The sequence below is a fragment of the Balaenoptera physalus genome (genome assembly GCF_965194825.1).
Source record: "Balaenoptera physalus genome assembly, chromosome: 6".
In the NCBI taxonomy this organism is placed as follows: Eukaryota; Metazoa; Chordata; class Mammalia; order Artiodactyla; family Balaenopteridae; genus Balaenoptera; species Balaenoptera physalus.
In genome coordinates this window covers 104,549,972-104,576,839 of record NC_138885.1, presented here as the reverse complement: position 1 = coordinate 104,576,839, position 26,868 = coordinate 104,549,972, and the positions used below count along the sequence as shown (strand labels likewise).

At 34.7% G+C, this 26,868-nt stretch overlaps 1 protein-coding gene across 2 annotated transcripts in view; it reads right to left on the bottom strand.

Annotated features, from left to right (window-relative positions):
- Nucleotides 1-2,393: 2,393 nt before the first annotated feature.
- The window catches only part of SPAG16 (sperm associated antigen 16), a gene marked incomplete at its 3' end in the record, with an annotated part of 901,411 nt that continues 876,936 nt past the window's right edge, over nt 2,394-26,868 (bottom strand). For both annotated transcript variants that reach the window (XM_082467474.1, XM_082467475.1), the window contains one exon: nt 2,394-2,569. In XM_082467474.1, coding sequence (XP_082323600.1) covers nt 2,394-2,569 — 176 coding nt within the window. The remainder of the gene's footprint in view (nt 2,570-26,868) is intronic.

Sequence of the window (26,868 nt, the reverse complement as noted above, 5' to 3'; positions counted from 1 at the left end):
CTTCAAGAACTATTATACTTGCATTTTAAGTTAGATATGCAAATTCTAGTAATAGTAAAATGGAAGGGAGTATATTCATGCCCTCCTTTACGAGAAAACTGCTCTCTAATATTAGAATTCCTTTTGGGTAGGTAATGATAAAGGAGATGGATTTCTTTTAAAATATGTCAAAAACAGTGAGTCATGACAGAACAAAAAAAAAATGCAAACCTATAATTCTACTTGAGAAGGTGGAAGCTCCCTTTGACAAAGCATTTTTTCCCTTAAATTACTACAGAGCCCACAAACATAATACAAGCTTCTGAAAAAGCATAATTTTCCAATTAAAGCATGCATTTATACATTTCCCACATATTTAGAAAGTTTATCTTAGAAGAAAAAGGAGCTATTGTGCTTTCTTATAGTTTTCTAGTAGTATCTGTCAATACATGCAAGATAAGCCGTATAAAATACACATCTCATTCTGTTTCAAAAGGACATAGAAAATGATCTCTTTGTAAGCTACAGGTAGGCATTAATGTGTCAGGTTAGGGTGAATGTAAACTTAAAGGTAAAAATAGGGATGTAATACCTACTTTATATAAACATTAAGCATGCTTTTATTATATGAAATATATTTTACAATCTGCATGGAGAAAACAAGGTCTTCTTTTCAGTATAAGAAAGTTATTTTTTTCAAGAGCATTCTTCTTAATTAAGCTACTCTAGTGCAGTTTAATATTTATTTAAGAGAAGAAACATTAGAGAAATCAAAATGTTTATCTGAAGATTTTTTAATAAGTAAGCAAACATTGCTAAACTGAGGATCACTTCCCAGCTAAACTTTCCCCCCACCCCATATTGCTACATATGATTTTAAATGACTGCATCTATTTCTTTGAGAAAACAAACATAACTCATGTCATGAGATACACTTACCTAATCACTCTGGAGGTTAAATGGTGGTGGTGGGGGTCATTGACGAATACAAACTAAAAGATCAGGTATGTTTTAGAAAAGCAGTTTCTTTTTAATTATCCAAAGAATACATTTTCAGGCTTGAATTAAAGGCAATCCATTCTACCTCCCATTTCAAAACACAGTCAAGAAGCAGTCTCCCGCCCTTCCAGAGAGAAACACAGCAGACACACATAAGAAATATGCTTTGGATCTGTCTTCAGAATTCAAAGCAAGAAGCAATGCTGGTCCTGTAGCGATCCAGACCCCAGTAGCAGAATCATGTTGAACTTATTTTTAGCCTTTTCCCAGATCCTTCTATGAAATTTCCCGGCTGATTACGCCTCCTCCACACATGAGTTCACTTACACAGTGTTTGATATGGCAGTAGAGGTGATTTGGCTAGGCTCTGAGGATCAAAATCAGCAACAGCATGCTGTAGCTTACAGCCCACTCCGCTGGCAGTACCGTCAGCATCATCCACGATATGTTGCTTGAATCCCCTCTTAAACACCAGAAAATACTAACTGTGGCCGTGAAGGAAAGGAGCAACTTTAGCTGGGTTTCTGCATCACTGAGCGCAGTTTGCAGACTGCTGATTTGGAGCTCATTCTGCCGGCAGCTGGGAATTCCTCAGCACCACGGACAGCGCCAACAACTGGCTTCTGAGCCGAGCTCGGTCGAAATCCGAGCTGCTCCTTTGGACCAGGCTAGAGCGTTCTCTAAGCAGTCGCACTTTATACAGTGGATGCATGCATTAAAGGGGGAAAGGCATTTTACGTGCACGATACTTACTTGCATTGAGATTACGATGTTTTTTTTTTTCTTTTCATTTTTTATTGTAATTATACTTAATGCATTCTCCCATGGGCTTCAGAGATGAAAGTTCTGGAAGAGCCTAGCATTTAGACTTAAGCCATCTGCAGTCTCTGATTATTATTAACAGATAAAGTATAATCATTGTTAAAGAATCTGTGAAAATGTATGCTCCCCAATTCTACTTGACCCTTTGCTTGCAGAAAGACTTTCCCTGTGCTACATGATTAAACTTCAGGTCTTCCTGCAGTTTAGATTTGATTTTTTTTTTAAAAAGTAGCCTGGTTCTCCTGCAGTTTGTTTTGTAACATTCAGAATCAATCTCCTGTAATTCATCTAGTCTGTCATTAGGCGTCATTGTAAAGCTGTTTCTTCCAAACCGCTAGCAAAGATGCTCTGTCTCGAAATTCTTATCAAAAGGAGAAAGAAAAAGACCCAGACACAAATAAATGAGCAGAAAGTTATTTTTTTTTTTATTGGTAACAGTAATGAGCACTAAAATATATGTCCAAAGCATGTTTTAAAGCAAATTGTAAATGTTACCTGCTGGCATATTTAACCAGATATTTACTGGTTTGGGACTATACAAGGCATTTTCAAGCCTTAAAGGGAATGCCCTCCGCAGTGGGATATGCTGACTGTCAAGACCACGTTCGAACGGTGCCGTCAGAGTCTCCAGAAAACAGAGTCTCTCCGTCATGAGAAAATACGACCGTGTGAGCCTCACTCTCGTGGCCCATCAGTTTGTGGATCTGCCCCGATTTAAGATCCAGCAAATGGATAACTCCATTGCCACTTGCCTGAGCTAAAACTTGACCTGACAGAGAGAAAGAGGGAGGGAGGGAGGGAGGGAGAAACAGGGAGAGAGAATGAATATCAAAGTTTTATTTCAAGCAGTCACAGTTTATAAGCAACAGAATATACAGTTTTGTTTCAACTGTAATTCAGATTCATTTTACGTGAGATGTCAGTCATTAAATAGGAACTAACTCCTGGCTGTATAGGAAAAAATTCCAGTTAAAATTAAGATATGCCAATGATTAGATTATAAAATTTAAAATGCTTTATCTACTTTACATGCAGAGGTCATCAAATACCCTGCTAGTCTCCTTATATTTGGGATTGATAATTTTGAGAAGATGAGATTGAAAGCAATTAAGCAATGAAGCTTTCTTCTTCGAGTGAATTATTTCTGAAAAAAAGTGTTAAAAAATAGGATTCAAAATGTATCTAAGGCAAAGATATATACATATACATATATACATGTATACATATATACACATACACATATATACATATATACACACAGCGGGTAATTTAGAACTTAATTTATTATAATTAAATTTGTTTAGTATACTAAATCACTACTTAGAACTAATAATATACATTTATACTTTAAAAATTGTGGTACTCATTAGTGCAACAAATTTTTTTTGGAGTTGAAGTGAAAATAAATACCTCCATTTCCAAAATGTCTTAGGTTTTTTACTCTAATTTAAAATTCAAAATTCTGTTAAACTAAAATTTTGTGTCATAAGAGAGCTAAATACAGCACAGAGTATTCTCATAATATTTATACCATATATTTGTGAGTTAATAATTTCCTTAAAGTGAAAAACATATCAGCAATACCATTCTAACTAATACTTTTATTAAAGGAGTCCAGCAGCAAACTATCAGGGAATTTGGAGGTAAGTAAAAACAACAGAATATGTCTACATAAGTATGTGGGTTAAATAAATGACTTTAGTACTGTCCCTGGGATTATCTAATCATACTTAGAAGGCATATAATATTATCATTCCAGTAATGCCATTTAAAATTCATTAAACTCTTTCAACACATTAGATACTAGATTTAGTTCCTAACATATATATTGATAATTCCATATAATCCTTACAATATCTAATGATAAAGAAAATAATATTAACTCCATTATATAGGTGAAGAAAGAGAGTCCTGGAAAGGCTAAGTAACTTGCTTAAGATGACACCCTAGATACGGAGGGAGCTAGTATTTAATCACAAGCACTCTGAATCCAGAGCCTGGGGTTTTAGTCATTTTTTCCACATCCAGCATAGCATTGTTATCAGTGATGCCTTCTTGACAGATGTTAAGTAGGTGATATATTGTTAAAATAGAATTTTTCCATTCCATAATAAAATTTCAATAATAATATTGCCATAAAAGTCACAGTCAAATATTTAATCAAGAATTATAACCCAAATTGCCATGAATGTCTCTAAAACAGAGAAAAGTTATAAAAGTAAAGTTAATCATGATAAATATGGCCTATTTGCAAACCTTTATATCTACTGAGCTTCTTCATCTAGAACAAAGCCTGACACAGCAAAGATCCTTAGGATGGATTAGAGTGTCCAAAGCAGCAGATGTGAATATTTATTATAAAGCCCCTTCTACTAAGTCTTTGCCGACAGAGGCATTACATATGGATTCCACTCCCAGCCACACACTGTAGGCAATTGTTGTTCGTGACTTTCCTAAGAATCAAATAACTTTTTTCTTGTATTCTTCATACAACAACTAGGAAGGTGGTAAATATCATTTTCTATTTTTGAAAACAAAACCAAACAGAATCAAAGCCTGTAAAGAAAAAGGAAAGAATTTAGCTTTTAAACCATTATCTTTTGTTGGAGTCAAATCTGTAAAAATTTTAATTGGAAATATTTATGAAAGTTCTTGGTAATTCCTGAAAGCTTGTTCAATAAAATAGAGAAAATGATAATATTGGAATTTAATGATAGGATTATATAATTCAGCAGCACCATGCCTCAGGTATCTAAAAAATGTGTCTTTGTTAGAACAGATATGAGTCAGCAAGTTTATGGTGAGGTTTTCAGGTTTACTTGAATTCATTTTCAAAAGGCTGTAAGATTGTGTGTGTGTGTGTGTGTGTGTGTGTGTGTGTGTGTGTGTATATATACATAAAATCATGTTCATCTCTAAAGTATACTGGATTATTACATGGCATATAATGTCTGACCCCAAACTTAGTTTTACTGGGAACTGAGATGCTGAACTCTTTCTAGGTTAGAAGATTTTCAAAATTACTTAACCAGGATGTGTCAATTACTACATTAGTATCTGTTGGTGTGAGAGACAGAGAGGTGGCACTCCCAAAAGAAAAAATCACAGTATGACTATTGGTGACATCTCTACAGAGTATTTAGAGACATGTGCATAGTTATCTTTCTATATATCCTGATGATTGGCAATAAAAAGTAAACTACAATATGAATCATTGGTCATACCAATGTCACAGTCTTAATGACAAATTTCGGAAGAATAGAAGATGTACCTATATCAAACTTGGTCAATGGAATTAAAATATGGTAGACATGAAATTTTAAATAGTACTATGAGGATTTATGAAAACTTGTACCAACAATGTTCATGTTAAAGTGAATAAGCCTTTCAAAATAGAAATATAATTTATTTATTTCACATTTTAAAATTTTATAACATTTTAATAAAATATGTAACCATTATAACATTTTAATAAAATTTTGTCTCCTAACATGCAATTCCTGAATAGATTATTTAAAATATCATTTAACATGGTATTTTAAGAATAATTATACTAAATTATAAATGCACATATTCCACAAATATCACATGGATTTAAAGTATATTATTAAAAAGCATAGAATAATATAGTTTGCCAACATTGATTTAAAAATAAAATAGCCAAATTGGTTCATAAAGGTATTTAAAAATATAAGTATCTCAACATGTATTAAGCAAAAAAGAAGCAAGTCTAGTTTCCTTTGCTGTGCAAAAGCTTTTACGTTTAATCAGGTTCCATTGGTTTATTTCTGTTTTTATTTTCATTACCCTAAGTGGTGAATCCAAAAAGATATTGCTGCAATTTATGTCAAAGAGTGTTCTCCCTATGTTTTCCTCTAAGAGCTTTATAGTATCCAGCCTTACATTTAGGTCTTTAATCCATCTTGAGTTTATTTTTGTGTATGGTGTTAGAGAATATTTTAATTTCATTCTTTTACATGTAGCTATCCAGTTTTCCCAGCACCACTTATTGAAGAGACTCTTTTCTCCATTGTATATTCTTGCCTCCTTTGTCATAGATTAGGTGGCCATAGGTGTGTGGTTTTATCTCTGGGCTTTCTATCCTGTTCCATTGAGTTATATTTCTGTTTGTGTGCCAGTACCATACTGTCTTGATTACTGTAGCTTTGTAGTATAGTCTGAAGTCAGGGCATTTGATTCCTCCAGATCCGTTTTCCTTTCTCAAGATTGCTTTAGCTATTTGGGGTCTTTTGGGTTTCCATACAAACTGTAAAATTCTTTGTTCTAATTCTGTGAAAAATGCCATTGGTAATTTGATAGGGATTGCATTGAATCTGTAGTTTGCTTTGGGCAGTATGGTCATTTTGAAAATATTGATTCTTCCAACCCCAAAACATGGTATATCTCTCTATCTGTGTCATCTTTGATTTCTTTCATCAGTACTTTATAGTTTTCTGAGTACAGGTCTTTTACCTTCTTAGGTAGGTTTATTCCTAGGTATTGGGTTGGCCAAAAAGTTCATTTGGTTAGTGAATACATTGTTCAATAAAAGTCTTGGTGAAAATGAAAAATGTCTTTTACTTAAAACCAAACGAACTTTTTTGGCCAAGCCAATACGTTCTTTTTGATGTGTGGGCAAATGGGATTGTTTCCTTAATTTCTCTTTCTGATCTTTCTTTGTTAGTGTATAGGAATGCAAGACATTTCTGTGTATTAATTTTGTATCCTGCAACTTCACCAAATTCATTGATGAGCTCTAGTAGTTTTCTGGTAGCATCTTTAGGATTTTCTATGTATAGTATCATGTTATCTGCAAACAGTGACAGTTTTACTTCTGCTTTTCCAATTTGGATTTCTTTCATTTCTTTTTCTTCTTTGACTGCCATTGCTAGGACTTCCAAAACTATGTTTAATAAAAGTGGCGAGAGTGGATATCCTTGCCTTGTTCCTGATCTTAGGGGAAATGCTTTCAATTTTTCACCGTTGAGAATGATGTTTGCTGTGGGTTTGTCGTATATGGCCTTTACTATATTGAGGTAGGTTCCCTCTATGCCTACGTTGTGGAGTGGTTTTTTTTTTTATATCATAAATGGGTGTTGAATTTTGTCAAAAGCTTTTTCTGCATCTTACTGAGATTATCATATGGTTTTTATTCTTCAATTTGTTAATGTGGTGTGCCACATTGATTGATTTGCGTATATTGAAGAATCCTTGCATCCCTGGGATAAATCCCACTTGATCACAGTGTATGATCCTTTTAATGTGTTGTTGGATTCTGTTTGCTAGTATTTTGTTCAGGATTTTTGCATCTATGTTCATCAGTGATATTGGCCTGTAGTTTTCTTTCTTTGTGACATCTTTGTCTGGTTTTGGTATCAGGGAGATGGTGGCCTCATAGAATGAGCTTGGGAGCGTTCCTTCCTCTGCAATTTTTTGGACGAGTTTCAGGATAGGTGTTAACACTCAGCAGATTGGTGCCTGCTGCAGGGTTTCCTAGCAGTGGTGGCAGCTTGCCCACTCCTCAGGACAGCAGGGACAGTGATTGGTGCCTGCTTGCAGGTCCCCTAGCTGCAGCCATGGCCCATGCACTCCCAGGACAGTGGGGGCAGCCACTGGAGCCCACTTGCGGGTCTCTTAGTGGTGGCGGCAGCCTGTGCCCACCCTGGAGCTCAGTATGGCAGTGGTGGCTTGCGCCTGCCCCCAGAGCCCTGAAAGCACATGTGCGCAGGGAAAGAAGCTCCTATGGTGGTCCTGCCCCTCTCCTCGTGTGACCCCAACAATGGTGCCTTGCCCCTCTGGCAGGCCCAGGCTTCTTCTGAGTGACCTTCAGTTGCTACACTCCAGCTTCTTCAGGCTGTCTCCATGCAGCCAACCCTGGTGCTCTCCCTAGGTCTGACCACTGAAACCTGAACTTCAGCACCCAGCCCCTGCCCGCACCAGCAGACGAGTGGCCTCAGGTTGCAGAGTGCAGGGGGGTGGTACTGACCTTCTGTGCAGGTCACTCTCCATTTTGCCCTCTGCACATCGGTTGCTGTGCTCTCCTCTGAGGCTCCAAAGCTCCCCTCCATCTAGACAGATCTCCCTGCCAGTGAGGAGCCTTCCCAGGGTGAAGGAACCTTTCCTCCTTCACAGCTCCCTCCTTGAGGCACAGGTGCCCTCCCGATTTCTTTTTTTCCTTTTTTCTTTTGTCCTACCGGGGTACGTGGAGGGTTCCTTGCCCTTTAGGAAGTTTGAGGTCTTCTGCCAGCGTTCAGTAGGTGTTCTGTGCGAATCGCTCCACTTTTAGATGTATTTTTGCTATATTTGTGGAAGTGAGCTCCATGTTCTACTCCTCCATCATCTCCCACGTATATCAATTAATTCTCAAAAGCACACATTCTAGTGTATATATTGTACCTACTAAAAAACTACAAACTCATATTACATCCCTTCCCACATCTCCAGCAAAATTATCTGTCTAGTTCTTCCATTTCAATTTTGAATACTATATTCTGTTTTTCAGAGTCCAAACTGCAGTGGCAGTGATTTCACACCTTTTCTCCCTCTCCATCCTTGACCCAACTTTTATCCATTTTTCTTTGCTACTTTTCTATAATTTTCCCATTTCCAACTGTTATGTTTACAATATTGAAGTGCTTATTTTTAAGATGTCAGGACCATTGAAAAGATAACCCCAAGTGATTTTTGGGTACAATTTCTTTACTTTTAAATCTACCTACATTAATTCTTAAAGCTTTCTTCAATTATGCCACTCCCATCCTAAAATACCATAAATTTGAATAGAACAACAACAAAAATAGCAGGAACAGTGAAAACAAAGAGACCCCTTACAACTCTTGACATTCTCAGGTTTTGTTTTTTTAGATCTAATTACGTCACTTTAAAAATACACAACTGAGATGAAGTGACTCCCCCAAGGTAAGAAATTGGCATATTCATGGCAATTGTGGAACTTGGTTAAAATCAGATCTTTGACTTCCAAATCAGTGCTCTTTTTACTATTTCCTTCTGACACTGAAAATATCCTAGTATCTTAGCATGGCTTTTAAACCCCCTTCACTAATACAAATCTGCATTTACTCACCCAAGTACACTCTTACATGAACACTGTGTTTTCAATCAAAAATTGCCATCATTTCTTGAGTGTATTTTTTCACTTCCCCACCTTTGAATCATTGCTCCTATTATTCCTCTGGTAGAATATTTTTCTTAGCTAGCTTCATGGTCCCTTACCTTATCTTCCTGAGAAAAGTCAACCCATTGATTAAATCCCAGTTCAAAATGATTTTCTTCACCAAGGTGGGTACAAGGCAACTCTAGTGGGGAAGATCTTCCTCTTCTGAGCATTCATTGCGTTTTATTCATACATTCATATGGTAATAAGATGCCATAAATTATAGTTAACTATTTATTTATCTTGCCTTCTTAACTTTGTAATTACTCAGGAACAGAGTCATGTCACATATTTTTGCTTTCACCCCAGTTTAGCACCTAGGCTGCTGTAGTCAGTACTCAGTTATAACAGTAACAGTTTTCACAACTCCCTTTTTTAGTCCTTTTTATTTGCCAAACACCTTTCTAAACACTTTACACACATTTTCTCATTTTATCCTTACAGCAACCCTATGGGGTGAATATATACCTGCACTATCCATGATAGCAGCCACTACTCACATATGGCTACTGACTGAGCATTTGAAATGCAGCTAGTGCAAACTGAAATGTGCTATCATTGTAAAATGCTCACCAGATTTTAAAGACTTAGTATGAAAAAAGAATGTAAAATATTTCATTAATAATTTTATATCAATTAATTACATATCACAGTAATACTAATTTGGATGCATTGTATTAAATTTTAAAAAATTTAAAAATTAATTTCACCTGATTTTTGAAAACATGGCTACTAAGAATTTTAAATTGTATATGTAGTTCACATTATGTTTCTACTGGACAGTGCTGGCACACACTCTGCTTCATGCAGGAGGAAAATGAGACAGATAAAAGCAACTTCCCCAAAGCCACTCAGCTTATAAGTGGTGGAATCTGGAAATGAGGACTATCTGACTCCAGAGCTAACGCTCTTATCCTCCACGTCATGCCCTAATACCTCCAGATGAAATTTTATTGATTGATTGGTTCAGTGTTGTGTTTCCCACTGTGATTAAGCTGCCCTCACTAAAATGTAACATGAGTCAGAGTAAATATCTCTTGGGTGTGCAGCTCGTTTCCAGCTGAATCTATGCTTGCTCCTAGGAATACTTTACTTTAAGATTAATTTCTATTTAAGTACAAGAAATATTTCAAAAATTTCATTTCTGTGGTTACCCTAATGGTACTTATTGACTCCAAGAATCTTATTGTACAGTTAGTTAGCTTCCTGGGACTATATGAGAGACTTAGGAAAGCAGGTTTATCCTTTTAGAGCCCAACCATGTACTCAAGATTCAATAGAGCCTTAGTGAGCAGAAAGCTAGATACCTCCACATCTTTGGGAAGTATTTTATATTAAGATGTTATAAAATTTATTTTATTTTTGCTCTAGGCGAAACAAACCAGAATATATCATCCTTCTGATGCTATGCTTTCAACATTGACTAACATTCCTCAGATTCACTCAAATAGTATTTTTGAATATAGTGAACATAGTTTATGCAATTCCTTACACTAATTGTTCATGAAAACACTTCTTGTTTTGTTGAAAGATTTCAACTTTGTTTTGCATAAGAGATTCCTTCAGAATTAATTAAAAAAAGAAAAATTAAATTGTTAGATAAATAAAGTAAAATTATCTAAAGTCGAGATATTGGGACTTGACTATATGATAATTCATATTCCCTGAAATTCCAAATGAAAATCATGAGATCAATGAAACCTTTCAATAAGTAAAAATTGGTGGTCAAGTTTTAAGGAGGTAGTGGTTCAGTGACACTTTCCACAGTAGCTTATACAGTGGCCAAAATAATGCCATTTTGTAATGGAACATTCAGATAAGGAAAATAGGTAGTATAAGGTTATGAAATTTACTAAGTCATGTTGACAGGAATCTTTGGCTTTTTCGTTATAATTCACAACACTAGTTAATGTATCAAGACTTAGAAGTTGAGCTTCCTTGGAAAAGTCCTTAACCTAATAATATTTACCCAATGAATCAATTGTTTAGATCAAAGATGAATAGAGTCCTATTTAATGAGACTCATTAAATGCTATATCTGTTGAAACTGTACACTTATTGTTAGACAATTTATAAGACATACTTTTCTTATTACTCTGTCTATACACTTAACACATATATTAGCAAAAAGGTCACAATGTCCACTTACATGTTTGATCATGTTACCAAAATATAACTTGCCAGCAATATAAGTCAACATTTGACTAAAACTATGCAATTTTCTATTATTTATACCACCGGGAATAGCATCATTCTGGATTAAATGCATGTGTCTGCATGAATTCTGTTATAAGAAATAGAAGCAGACTCAAAAAAGCTTAAATTAAGCTTATTACAAATAATGAAAATGTGAATGAAAAACATCATTACATTTCTTATTAAATTCAGTAATTTCTCATGATTATTCATGCTTTAAATTTCAAGCAATATGTTCCCCCAAAGAAACAAAAACACCCATTTTACATTTCATTCAAATTAGTCTCGTACACAGATCACAGGAAATTTGTTTATCACAGATATACATGAAGTCTAAAACAGTTGTATGCCATATATGAAATAACAGAGTGGAGAAGGGAGGCTTTGATCAATAAGGAAATGATTTTTATACACATCTGAACCAATTTGAAGCAATTCTCCCGATCAATATAGATAGGCAGAAATGCTTCTCAGCATTTATTACCTGTGGAGAGCATTATTGATTAATTGTATTGATTTTTAGAATGCATGTGGAGAGGCATCTGTTGTTTCTTTAAAAGATGCCTCAAAATGAAAAGTATCGAGAAACTATTTAAGTTTTGAGGATTTGCATTAGTGGCTCAACCTGGGTCATTACTCAGAATTTCAAAAACATCACTGAAGGAGATGTGAAATTTGATTTAGTTTATTTTGCACCCTATCACTAATCAATACGTTTCAGAAAAAATTATTTCTTGGCAATTTAATTTGCTTAAGTGCTGGTAACAATTTTTAAACTTTTTCAGTATTTTTTTTTACTATGTATACTCTTGCTAAAAGGTCTTAACTTTTCTCTTGCAGGTAGTACCACTGGAACAAGGATTGAGTCAAAGTGTAAATATAGGCTAAAAATAAATGCATTTTAAATTTCTCTTGGTGGAAACTCACATCATAAAATGACAATAGAAAGTTTCAACATCTTATTTTAGGACTAGTCAAGCAGATATGTTATTTAGAATAGATAATATGTTTAATGGATACAACAAACTGAGAGGATAAAGATAAAATCTACTGTTACTTAAACTTGGTATGGAATGTAATTTATTAAGTGAATTTTGTTCCACAGAGTATGTTTTATCTGTTCACCCTAAATAAAGTTTTAAACAAATATGGTAATTGTTTTTTGACTTACACTTGAAATCCACGTCCTATACAGGAAGGCAGTTCTTTGACACTGCAGAAATTCCTAAAACTCAGCAATAAATCCAAAAAGTAAAGTATTTCCCTGCTAGGAACAGAACTTTTGGTCTTACCATGTACAGTTTTTAAAATAATTTCCCCCTATTTATTAGGAGAGCATGAATGAGTATCTTCCTGAACAAGTGCTTTCCTATGTGAGCTGTCTTCTAAATATTACAGAAATCCCTTGTGAGATGCACCTAAAGTCCTAAAAATGTTCTAATTACTGAATCTATTTAGAATATCAACAGCCACCTGCTTTCATTAAGAAATCCTTGTAGACCTCTTTCCTAACTTGGTCTTCACCTATGCAGCTGATCAGTGTTGAAATAATATTTATTCAGGGACCCATGCACCTGGAGATTTGCAAACATTTCAGAAAAGCTTTTGCTGATGTCAGAGGAAAATCTAGTTTCAGTTCAGTTCTGAGGATCAGATAAGCTATGGTAAAGTGAAGTTGAGAGCAAATCATAGACTGCAATATCTTTTCCCCCATTATTCTTGAGTAGAGAAAGGACCTGAAGGCTTATATTTTATACCAAAAAGTAATTAAAACTAACTTTTAAATATTATTATAATTAAAGTACGTAGTATTTCTCTCTGTTTTTAACTACTTAAACCATAATGTGTACTACAGTTTAAAAGTCAGAGTTCTAATATTTCGGAAATTTTTCTCTTCAGGGACATTTGTGTCATCACTAACTTCGTCATAAGGGAATCCCCCTTTCTGAATGTGGAGTCTTGTCTGTGGGACAGAAAACACTGTCAGCTTCTGTTGGTTAATGTTGAGATGGTGAATTATTAATAATTGCATCCTTATTTTTAGAACTTCATCCTTTCCTACTCCTGGGCAATATCGTCCAATGGGTGAAAGTGGTTAAGTGATAAATCAGCATCACTACACCATTAATAGCTATAGTCAAGAATATGCATATATGTGATTTAGTAGTTACAGTCAAGAAGATGCAAATATGTGATAAAAGAATTATAGCCTGATGATAACCTCTCTACCCACTGCCAAAAAAACAGAAAAGAATGGCTGGGATAACAAATGTGAAAGTTCTTTTGAGTATGGAGTGGCTGAACAAATTAAAGATAATATAATTTGCTTGGTTTTAGAAAAATCATTAAACTCTTTGAAATCATAGAGATTAGCCTAAATTTCAAATCTGTCATAATTCATTACCTGAGGAAATACACAGTCCTACCATCTAATTGACATGTTACCTTCAAAGTGATTTGAAGGGGTTGATAAAAGATAAAACCACTAGTTTCCATGTTTTAGGTGGGGGGGGGGGATGAATCAGGAGCTTGGGATGAACACACACACACTACTATATATAAGATAGATAACCAACAAGGACCTACTGTATAGCACAGGGAACTCTAATCAATATTCTGTGATAACCTATATGGGAAAAGAATCTGAAAAAGAATGAATATATGTATATGTATAACTGAATCTCTGCTGTACACCTGAAATGAACACAATGTAAATTAACTACACACCAATAAAACATTTTTTTAAAAACCCACTAGTTTCCATTATCTACTTTTTCCTCAATATTTTCTATTATATTCTGTAATACTTACAACCATATGTGAAGAAAACATTATTTTCATGCTTCATTTCAGAGAAAGAAATGGAATCATAGAGAACTGAAGTAACTTCTTTAAAGTAACAGAGCTAGTGTTAAAGCAAGAATGGCAACCCAAGATTGTTGTAAACCTTTTCTATAGCCTGGGGAAAAAGGAAAGTAGTTATGTCAGAAAGCTAAGCTGATTTGGCTATTACCTGAAGTGCTAAATAAATTTATATTAACTCATAATTCTGTGAAGGCATCTTTATGGAAATCTAAAGTAATATTCTAGTATATTGCATTCTGATGGCCTGGCTTTGTATCTCATAGAAAATTTAAAGCAACTATATGATTAGTTTGTTTTTACTCAGACTTTCTCCATCACACTTTTTCATTCTTACTCTCTTAATCTGGCATTCCAACTTATATCAAATGGGCTTTTGATAAAAGCTAAGAGACAATTTGAGATTTAGGGCCCTGATGAATACTTGGGGTGAAAGTTACAAGACACAAATGATTTAGATGTGTACATGAGGCATAAAAATGACAAAGTTGACACTGCAATTTTTTTTTTTTTTTAAATAGAATTTGACTTGTCAATAGATGGAGTATTAGTTCAGGAACTGTTCAGTTGCAAGTGAAAGAAAACTCAAAGTGGCAAAGAAAAAAAAATAAGAATATAGATTTATAACTCAGAAATAAAAGTAGACTGAAATCAGAAATAGTTAGACCAAGAGGTTGGAATGATATTATAAGAGCGCCATCCCTCACTGTCTTTCAATTCTGCTTTCTGCAGTGTGGATTTACTCTCAGGCAGGCTCTGTCTACTTTGTAGTCCCAACAGGTTCAGAGCCTCCCAAACTTAATATCCATGGCAAGAGTACCTTTATTGCTCAGCAGTTTCATACTGGGTAAAAATGTCCCAACTTGTCAAGCTGGGATCATGTGCTTATCCCTGGACCAATTACTATGGCTGGCAAGTGGAAAGGTGTGATGGACAAAGCCAGGACTGACTGCCCACTACAAAAGCTGAGAGTGTACAAGAGTTACCCAAAGGAAGATCAAAATGCTGTTATTTAAGAGAAATGAATTCACTTTGCATGAAAAAAAACAAAACCCAAAAAACTACAACCTACTTTGGATAGTCATTCCACATATGCAAAGCCAGAGTCAATATTTGCGTTAGAGAAGAAAACAAAAACAAGACACATTCTAGGCTACTGAAACAGTGCTTTACTTTCCCACTATTTTTCCATTTGGCAATCCATCTCATTCTATAATCTTGCCTCCTAAAAGACTCCAGTGTGAATAAATTGCATCTGACTTCACTAAGAAATCAGCACAATTATTTTGTTAAACAGATTGCCAATGTTTGGAGTCCCTTGATTTACAGTCAGACTTTCAAATGCAGAAAAATCCCAAGGAAAATTGCAAGGAAGGTGGGGGTGAAATGGGAATTACAGTTGCAAAGGAAAAGAAAGAGCTGAACACCTATGTAACAAGCAATGTGTGTTAGAAAGTGGAAAATATCCCCTAAACTCAAGCCTCCTTTGCACTGACTAGATATTCTGATTATTAATATCTGAGTTCCATTCATATACCAGATTATAACCTCGAAAAGAAATGCCAACCCAGAAAGTCACACCGAATTTCAAGTTAAAGAATAAAACTGTTACAATCTCTATAGTTAGAAACATATGTCATAGTTTTTAAAAAGCTTTCCTAATAATCTCAGTGTTTGCAGGAAGGAAAATGACTTAAGAAAACTGTCTTTTCAAGGGCTCTTCTATCTAGGTTGATATATTTTAAGTTTCAGTTAACAATCTTGCACATGTTCAAAAGAGCTTGATGTGATTTACGAAGAGTTCTGAACACTAAAAAGTTTATTATTTCAGCTATCTCGAAAATAGAGACCATTTTCAGAAAAAAAAGGCTAAAAATATATACAGCCAAATAGATAAAGGTTATTTTGAGAAGTCATTCTCTTGAGAAAATATACTCTTTTTGCTGTAGTCAGTATTTACACTAAAAAAAAAAAAAAAATCATTCTTTGGGAATTGTTTCAGAATAAAATAGATGAAAACGCAAGGGGAGGGTATCGATGAAACAAAATTGACAAAAATCTTATAGTCATTGGGTAAATGGTGTTCATTATACTATTTTCTCCACTATTATGTTTGGAAAATAAAAATTGAGTTTAAGGAATATTAGACAAAATAAAGTCAGCATTACTGTGTAGTCATTTCTTACATTTAAGACTAAAAATATGTTTGTTATCAGAGAACAACAGTGTTCTAGAACTAGGTATATATACAATGTGTCTAAGTAATTATGTTACCACCTATAGAGAGCCAGATAGTGATAACTGAAGTTACTAAATATTATGTGTTAGAAAAATAAAATTGAAACCAAGATGAGATTAATAGATCATTTTAATTGTAATTAAAAAAATAAAATACGTATTACTTAGGATGACCTTATCCTAAGTGCTAAAAAGTAGTTGCTTTCAGTGTCTTTTTAAAGTCCTTAACTCTTGTACATAATTCTGAATTAGCTTTCAAAAGTGTCTTCTCGACATACAGATGGCCAAGAAGCACATGAAAAGCTGCTCAACATCACTAATGATTAGAGAAATGCAAATCAAAACTACAATGAGGTATCACCTCACACCAGTTAGAATGGGCATCATCAGAAAATCTACAAACAACAAATGCTGGAGAGGGTGTGCAGAAAAGGGAACCCTCTTGCACTATTGGTGGGAATGTAAATTGATACAGCCACTATGGAGAACAGTATGGAGGTTCCTTAAAAAACTAAAAATAGAATTACCATATGACCCAGTGATCCCACTACTGGGCATATACCCAGAGAAAACCATTATTCAAAAAGACACATGCACCCCAGTGTTCACTGCAGCACTACTTAAAATAGCCAGGTCATGGAAGCAACTTAAATGCCCATCGACAGACGAATGGATAAAGAAGATGTGGTACATATATACAATGGAATATTACTCAGCCATAGAAAGGAATGAAATTGGGTCATTTGTAGAGATGTGGATGGATCTAGAGACTGTCATACAGAGTGAAGTAAGTCAGAAAGAGAAAAACAAATATCGTATGTTAAAGCATATATGTGGAACCTAGAAAAATGGTACAGATGAACTGGTTTGCAGGGCAGAAATAGAGACACAGATGCAGAGAACAAACGTATGGACACCAAAGGGGGAAAGTGGTGGTGGTGGGGTGGTGGGATGAATTGGGAGATTGGGATTGACATATATACACTGATGTGTATAAAATGGATAACTAATAAGAGCCTGCTGTATAAAAAAATAAAATAAAATTCAAAAATTAAAAAAAAGTGTCTTCTCTACATTGTGAACCATACCATATAATTTTAAGTATTTAAAGTTTTAAAATTAAATACTAAGATTTGTATATACTAGGAAGCAGTTATTTAGCCAAAGAATTGATAGTAATAAGCTATGCTGATACTGTAAAATAATCACAGCTCAAACTCAAAAATTCGAATCCTGAAATCATTACTATATACCTCCAATTGGACTTTAAAAAAAACCAGTTGCCTGTGTAGATGTAGCTTGTATTATAGACACTAAAGTAATACAAAGATTTTTGTTAAAAAAGCACTATCCATCATAACCGGAAAGCAGATTGAAAATACAGAATGAATTTCCTGGCACACACTCTATGAACTGGCCAATGGTAGTACCCAAATACACCAGATAATTGTTCCACCATCTGCTTCACATTGATTACATAGTCCTGATGGTACATTTCCTATGACTGTGAGAGATTCCATTTAAAAAATTAAACATGATTTGGACTTTCTAAATTAGGAGTCTCTTCAAAATAGCATAAAAACTGGTTTTAGAGCAAATCTAAAGCTTTGATATGGTTCTCTCTTCTAGGAATTAACATCTTTAATATTTCTCATGTATAACATCTTCCTTGTTTTTTTTTTTTAGCTTCATGTTAATAGTGTTGTAAAGCATGAGGGGTTTCTAGTTTTTAATCGAGTGTAAACATGCCTCTGAAGATGTACAGGGTCCTGTTTAATCCTGCACATAAAACACATGCACACTTTCACTTAAATGATCCTAACTGATATGAATGGCAACTTATTTTACTAGATAACTATTTTGCAATTTTAGCAAAAATATTTATAAAAAGTATTTTATTCTTTTCCTAAACCTGAAAGTACAAATCCTCATTTATTATAACTTACTCCAATAAATAACTTACCTTTCATGTTTATTATTTAGTGAACTAGTCAAAGAGAAAAAAGTAACTTTTTTTTTTTTTTTTTTTTTTAACACAACCCTAGATATTCTTGAACAAAGCTTTTCCAACTGGTGACAGAAAGGAGATGGTAAGACAAAGTCAATCAAATCTTACATATTTCCTTCAGGGGCTGACAGCCAAAGAGCAGGGCATAATTGTAGGAAAACTGTATTATATTGTATCATTCAACCAAGAAAAGGGATAAGCTACCAGGAAGTCATCTAAGATTCATGAACATATCTTTAATCTAATTTCAAGAAGAGAGATTGAAAGGCTGCTTCCATATGAGATATTTGCATTTTAAATTAATTTTGATTTTTATTGAGGGAATATGACATGGTTAAAGAAATCAAGTTCTATAGGCTTATAATAAATAATAATACTTTTCTGCCCTAACTCCTTTCACATCACATGGGCCCCTTCCCCAAAGTGCCTATTTTAAATCCTTCTAGCTGCTGCTTTTGAAATTTGCCACCATATTGGACAATCATTTGTGCCACTGCTATTTTTCAATGTATCAATTTCAGACATTTTCCATGGAATTCCTATTAGGGAGAATATTAGACTTTTATGTAATTACATTCAGTTCTCATCTCTCCATCCTTCCAACTAGTTGAGACCACAATTCTAGGTTCAGTATTAACAAATTCAGTTAATACTTAGTTCAGTTACATTATTATGACATCTATCCTTATAATTCACTGCTGACTCAGTTAGGATGCTCTGATTATATATTCCTTGTTGCACAAACTTACTTCCCAGTTTTTTTCTTCTTTCTGGGTTGGTTTCTATGTACCTACCACTAATCACTCCTAAACTCTTCTCTAGAACTATAGAACTTCTTTCAGTACTATTCCTTGCATGGTCAAATACATCAAGTTTATTTTTGGATTCTTATTTCCTGGAGACCATACCTCCAAAACAAGAGCTTGGTTGGTTGCATAGGAAAAGTCTATCTGGGGGTTCCTAAGTAAAGGTATATGTGTGGATAAAATTCTAAGTGGGAGGCAAACTGACATTTTCATTGTGTATAATGAAAATTATCCCCTCATGTCACAATCTGTAGGCATTTCCTTTGGGTTCTATTCAATTCTTCCAGCAATGAATACTGCCTGGTGGCCTGTGTTCCAGGAGCTGAATGAGGGGAAGGGTGGAGAGAATGTTGTTGGTCAAAATCCATGTTTTGTATTTACATTCTGTGCTTTGTGTTTCTGAGTCCAGAGCCCCTTCTGATTCAATTTTTCTGGAGAACAAACCTTTCCTTTGAGAATTGTGGTTGAAGGGAGAATGCTTGGTTGAACAGAGTTGGAGAGAAGATCTCAGGTTTAAACTGCTCTTTATATTAATACAACCATGTCAGCTCCATACCTCTTCCCTAAATTCTTTGTAGCAGGTGACATCAGTTCCAGAATCATTAGGGAGCTCTGTTGTGTAAATTAGCACATCATCTTAAAGTTTTCCTTTATAGGCACTTGGGTCCTGCATCCTCTACTTTGCTAAGTCAGTTATCACTCCTCCACCTGTCTCCTACTGACATCTCTAGCCCATTACAGTATTCTCTTCATTTTCTGTCTTTGTGTATTTATACCCATGTCCTTCTTTACTGTCATTGTAGTGGTGTCTTGGCATTTAATTCACTATATTTAATGCATTCTTCAGTGTGATATTTACATTTTGGTGATTAAAAAGTGGTGCCAATTTTCCCATATGTATTCTATTCAATAAATTAGGTAATCTGAGCTTTAAGTATATACTTTAAAAATTATTCCACAAGATCTTAAATATGAATTTGAATGAAAAAGATGAATCCCCCTAGTATTTCTGTTTCTCCTTACTTGACCTTCACTCTCCATAGGTGTTTTACATGTACTAGCTTATTTATTCCTCAAAATCATCCTAATGGTTAATACAATATTACAGAAGAAATTAAACTCAAAGAGCTTCAGGAAATTGCCTTGTGTCATACAGCCAGTAAGCAGTAGGGCAAGAATGACCATGCAAGAAGTATGGGTACTTGCATGGAATCACAAAAGACTCTGAATAGCCAAAACCACCCTGAGAAAGAAGAACAAAGCTGGAGGCATCACACTTCCTGATTTAAAACTGTATTATAAAGCTATAGCAATCAAAAAGGTATGGTACTGGCATAAAAAGAGACACAAAGATCAACAAAACAGAATTGAGAGCCCAGAAATAAATAATAAACACATATATGGCCAATTAATTTATGACAAAGGAGCCCAGTATACACAATGAGGAAAAGATAGTCTCTTCGATAAATTGATGTTGGGAAAACTGGATAGCCCATGCAAAAGAATGAAACTGGGCCCTTATCTTATATCATGCACAAAAACCAATCCAAAATGGTTTAAAGACTTGAGCATAAGACCTGAAACAATAACACTCCTAGAAGAAAACATACAGGGTAAAGTCCTTGATACTGTTCTTGGCAGTGAATTTTGGAGTTGACATCAAAAGTGTAAGCAATGAAAACAAACAAGCAAACAAACCAAAAAACAACAAAACCTACCTCAGGGGGTAAAAGACCTGTACTGGGAAAACTATAAAACACTGATGAAAGAAACTGAAGATGACCCAAATGGATGTAAAGATATACTGTGTTCTTGGATTGGAAGAATTAATATTGTTAAAATGACCATATCACCCAGGGCAATCTATAGATTCAATGCAATCCCTATCAAAATACCAATGGCATTTTTCACAGAAGTAGAATAATTTTAAATTTGTATAGAAACACAAAAGACTCCAAATAGCCAAAATAATCCTGAGAAAGAAGAACAGAGCTAGAGGAATCATGTTTCCTGCCTTCAGACCATGTTACAAAGGCACAGTAATCAAAACAGTATGATACTGGCACAAAAACAGACACATAGATCAATGGACAGAATAGAGCACCCAGAAATAAACCCATTATGGTCAGTTAATCTATGACAAAAGAGGCAAGAATATTCAATGGAGAAAAGACAGTCTCTTTAATAAGTGGTACTGGGAAAACTGGACAATTACATGTAAAAGAATGAAATTAGAACATTCCCTAACACCATATACAAAAATAAACTCAAAATGGATTAAAGACCTAAATGTAAGAGGGGAAACCATAAAACTCCTAGAGGAAAATGTAGGCAGAACACTCTTTGACGTAAATCATAGCAATATTTTTTTTGACTCTGTTTCATAAAGCAAAAATAAACAAATGGGACTTTAAACTTAAAAGCTTTTGCACAGTAAAAGAAACCATGGACAAAATGAAAAGACAACCTACTGAATGGGAGAAAATATTTACAAATAATATGACAAATAAGGGATTAATATCCAAAATATATAAACAGCTCATACAACTCAACATCAAAAAAACAAACAACCCAATTAAAAAATGGGCAGAAGACCTGAATAGACATTTTTCCAAAGAGGACATGCAGATGACCAACAGGCACATGAAAAGATGCTCAACACTGCTAATCATCAGAGAATGCAAATCAAAGCACAATGAGATATCATCTCACACCTGTCAGAGTGACTATCATCAAAGTGTCTACAAATAACAAATGTTGGTGAGGATATGGAGAAAAGGGAGCCCCATACACTGTGGGTGGGAATGTAAACTGGTGCAACCATGGTGGAAAACAGTATGGAGGTTTCTCAAAAAAACTAATAATAGAGCTACCATATTCCTCTCCTGGGTATATATTTGAAAAAAACCCCAAAAACATTAATTCAAAAAGATATATGCACCCCAATGTTCATAGCAACATTATTTACAATTGCCAAGATATGGAAGCAACCTAAGTGTCCATCAACAGGTTAAGGAAGATGTGGGGTGTATATATATATGTAAATGTATATATATACACACACATACACTATTTATATACATATGGTATATATATAGTGTATCTATATGGTATATATATGGTATATATATATAGTATATATATGGTATTATATATATAGATGTGGTGTTTGTGTGTGTATATATATACATATATATACATACAATGGAATATTACTCAGCTGTAAAAAAAATGAAATTTTGCTATTTGTAGCAACATGGATGGACTTGGAGGGTATTATGCTAAATGAAATAAGACAGAGAAAGACAAATACTGTATGATATCACTTATATGTGGAATCTAAAAAATAAAACAAACTAGCAAATATAATAAAAAAGAAACAGACTCACAGAACAAATTTGTGGTTACCAGTCGGAAGAGGGGAGGGGCAACATAGGAGTGGGGATCAAGAGGTACTAACTAATATGTATAAAATAAGCTACCAGGATATATTGTACAATACTGGGAATATAGTCAATATTTTATAACAACTATAAATGAATTATAACCTTTAAGAATTGTGAATTACTATATTGTACACCTGTAACATATAATATTGTACATCAGCTATACTTCAAAAAAGATGAAAAAGAAAACCAAGTGGCACTACTTCAAACTAAAATTCTTCTGCACAGCAAAGAAAACCATCAACAAAATGAAAAGGCAACCTACTAAATCAGAGAAAATATTTCAAAATCATACCTGATAAGGAGTTAATATCCAAAATACATAACAAACTCATACAGCTCAATAGCAGAAAATACAATCTGATTAAAATGGGCAGAAGATCTCAATAGACATTTTTCCAAAGAAGAGGTACAGATGGCCAACAGGTACATGAAAACGTGCTTAACATCACCAATCATCAGGGATATGCAAATCAAAACCACAAGGAGATATCACCTCATACCTACTAGAATGGCTATTATAAAAAAGACAAGAAATAACAAGGGTTGGTGAGGTTACCGGGGAAAGGGAACTCTGCTGCACTGTTGGTGGGAATTTAAATTGGTGCAGCCACTATGGAAAACTGTATGGCGCTTCCTCAAAAAATAAAAATGGAACGACCACATGAGCCAGCAATTCCCCGTCTGGGTATTTATCCAAAGTAAACAAAACACTAACTTGAAAAGATACAATGTTCATTGCAGCCTTATTTACATTAGTCAAGAATGGAAGCAATGGAAGCATCCATCAATGTATAAATAGATAAAGAAATGATATATAAATGGTATATAGGTACAGTGGAATATTATTCAGTCATAGAAAAGAAGGAAATCTTGCCGTTTGCGACAACATGGATGGACCTTGAGAGCACTACTCTAGGTGAATTAAGTCAGAGAATGACCAAGACTCTACCATTTCACTTATGTGTGGAATCTAAAAAGAAGAAAAAAGAAAAACAAACAACCCCAAAATAAAAAACAAAACATGAAAAAAAAAAAAAAAAAAAACAAAACATGAACTCATAGATACAGAGTACAGATTGTGGCTGCCAGAGGCAAGGGTTGGGAAGCAGGCAAAAGGTACAAACTTTCAGTTATAAGATTAATGAATTCTGAGGACGTAATGTACAGCGTGGTGACTATAGTTAACAATACTGACTGTACATTTAAAAGTTGCTAAGAAAGGAGCTTTTAAAAGTTTTCATCACATGAAAAAAATTTGTAACCATATGAGGTGGTGGGTGTTAATGATTACTACCATACATTTAGTTAACTAATACATTTAGTTAACTAAATGTATGGTAGTAATCATTTCCCAATATATACATATACCAAATCATGTTGTACACCTTAACCTAATACAATGTTGTCAATTATATCCCAAAACTGGAGAAAAATAAAATTTAAATATAGAAACTCTTAGGCCAAAAAAAAAAATGAAGTTTGGGTCCAAGATCTCTCCTCTTAACCATATGCATATGCCTGTTTAAATACAGGTCATGGTTTTGTGATCTTTAATATGATAATACTTACCTCTACAGCCCTTAAGAGCTCCCAAGAACCATCATGTCTAAAGCTACAGATATATCTAATCAAGTGCCCTCCTCAGCTAATGATCATCAGCTCAGAAACATCTCTGGGCTTTGCTCTGCGCTTCCTTTAAGCTTCTTTTCTCATGGAACATGCCTTAACTATGCTTGTTAGTTTCATATGTGGACTTGTCTCTTTTGCCTCTTATTCATTGGCAGCTCAATTTTGGACCATGATTTTGAGTCTGATCTGGCTCTCCATTGGAACTGTGCTTCTGGTAACTTTTCCCTGGGCTCCACATATTCCATCTAGTTGAATATGAGCCACACGACCAACACTCCCCTCTGGAATCAATGTTGTATTCCCTGACTACCACCTGCCTCTCTCATCTCATTGGGGGGAGGAATGACAATGTTCTACTGTCTTTCTAATTGGATGGTACTGGATTTTAACTGCCCCTTCAAATTATATTTTTAGTGATATTTAATTCAGCATTCAGAATATGACCATTTTTAACCAATTTATACTCAAAGTGAGCCTGAGATAAAACGGGAGCTGCGCAGTGTAGAAGAATAGTCACTTGTTTGGCTATCCAGGAAGCCAAGTTTAATTTTAGCCTTGAGAGAATTTGAAATCATTATAATTAGATGAGTATTAAAGCCCACAAGTGAAAAGGACTCTTTTTTTTTAAAGCACACCCATTCATTTAGCATCAATTCACAACTGGCAGTTCATTCTCCCAAATGCTTTATCACTGAGCATGCATACAGAGTTATCTGGAGGAGTTCAAGTAACTTGGAAGTAGGTCATTGCTGGGGATGTGATATAGACACTATATTTAACTGGAATATCTATAGAAATGTATAAAATGTGTATGTATTTGTAGAGATTATATTGTTTCACGTATTTTATTTGTGAGGCACAATAGTGGGATAGTTGGTTTAGAATGATTGTAGGGTACACCCTGCACATGGTGCTGGGCATCAGTACAGATGTTAGGTAATAACCACTCCTGAGCTTGGGCTCCAAGGTTAATTTGAAGTGCACGCCAGAAAAATAGGCACTTATTTCACAGTTGCTTTAAAATGCTACGTAAGTTCTGTTTCACTCCAGACTAATGCCCTGATTGAAGAATGTCAGTAATATGATGATCTGAGGTATCTTGAAAAACAGATGAGAAAATATGACTGGCAGTTTAGTCTTCTAGCCCTGCAATTCTAGAACTAAAAGGTGTTTTTGTAAGATTTAGAAGAAAACAGTTTCAGAAATGGGCTTTGGAATTTCCAGTAGAAAATGAAAGCAAGGACTCTTAACATAAGCATGTTATTGTCAACAGTCGCATCTCTGTTAAGCTTGTTCCCTTACTTAAACACTCCTATTACTGTCATCTCTCAGGTTTGTCATACCCACTGCCCTGACAGTACAAACATTCCACTGTAAAATCTGTCAAAGAGGCCAGTTGATTTCCTACATCTTCCGACACATGCTGCTCTTTAACATCAGCCTGTCAGAACACCTAAGAGAAAGGCATCAGCTTACATGCTTGGAGCTGAGGCTAGACCTACCATCACACACACTGTAATCGTTAGCCTTTCCCTGCTATAAAATTCTGCCTTTTGGAACCATAGAACCTGTTGCTGGAAAATGCTATTGGCATAAATCTATCATGCAAATTAGATTGCATACATCTCGGTGGAACTAGTTATTTCAAAAAAACATTTTTTTTCCTGGTGTGAATCTGCTTTAATTTCTTTAACGATAAGTTGTTTTCAAATGTATATTGGATTTTCCTCAGCCACAATCAAGTGATTCCTGCATAGAAGTCAAGAAAAATATTTTTGGCTTGACTTGTCTTGATTATATTCTATTCTTGTGGGATATATACACCCTTGCATTCATCTTAAGTTTGTCTTATCTTGGGAGGAATGTTCCTTTTGGTTTCAAAAATGTGATTAGGTAATTTCAGGGTGACATACTGGACAGTCTTTCATTTACAAAAGATGGTTTTCTTGGCACCCCATGGGGAGGTCATTGAGCTTTTATGTTCTCTCTTTTTATCTGGTTCTCTTGTGGTATGTGTTTATGGGAGGCCTGGGGGCAGTCTATTAATATAAGGGATGTTCTCATAAAAGAATGTAGCTAATTTTATAACAAATACAACAGAATGTCTAAAATCAGTACACATGGTATATTCACGTAGTCACCTTGGGAGGATGTGGACTTATCCCAAAGACCTTTTTTGGAATGCCTTCAGAGTGTACGGCAGCACATGCTTTTATCCCTACTCAGTAAAGTTTATTTTAGTATTTGAAATTAAAAAGTCATACATTATCACCATAATAATGAACAAAAGTATCCAAAATAAAAATGATGACCACACACTTACCCCAGCAACTTACTTTAAGCCCTGGCTTAACCCCCCTTGATGAAGCTAATTTTAGTATCTTGGTTTATAATCATTCCACAGTTTTCATCTGCTCATAAAACATATACACTATATATATGGATTTAATTTTTATGGAGAATATATAGATTATATATATTCTTTAACTCGTTCTTTTCCCTTTAACAGTATATTGTGGGTATGGGCAGGTTTACCATGAAATAAATGAACTATGAACTTTAGGGTCCCTTACTTTCATGGGCCCTTTCCAAGGCCCTGAAAGGGGGAGATCCTAACAATTTTTTTTTTATTATATTTTTGTATTTTTTATTTCTGAAGGAGGCCCTTGACCTTTTAATGTACCAGGCTCTACAAAATCTGGATCT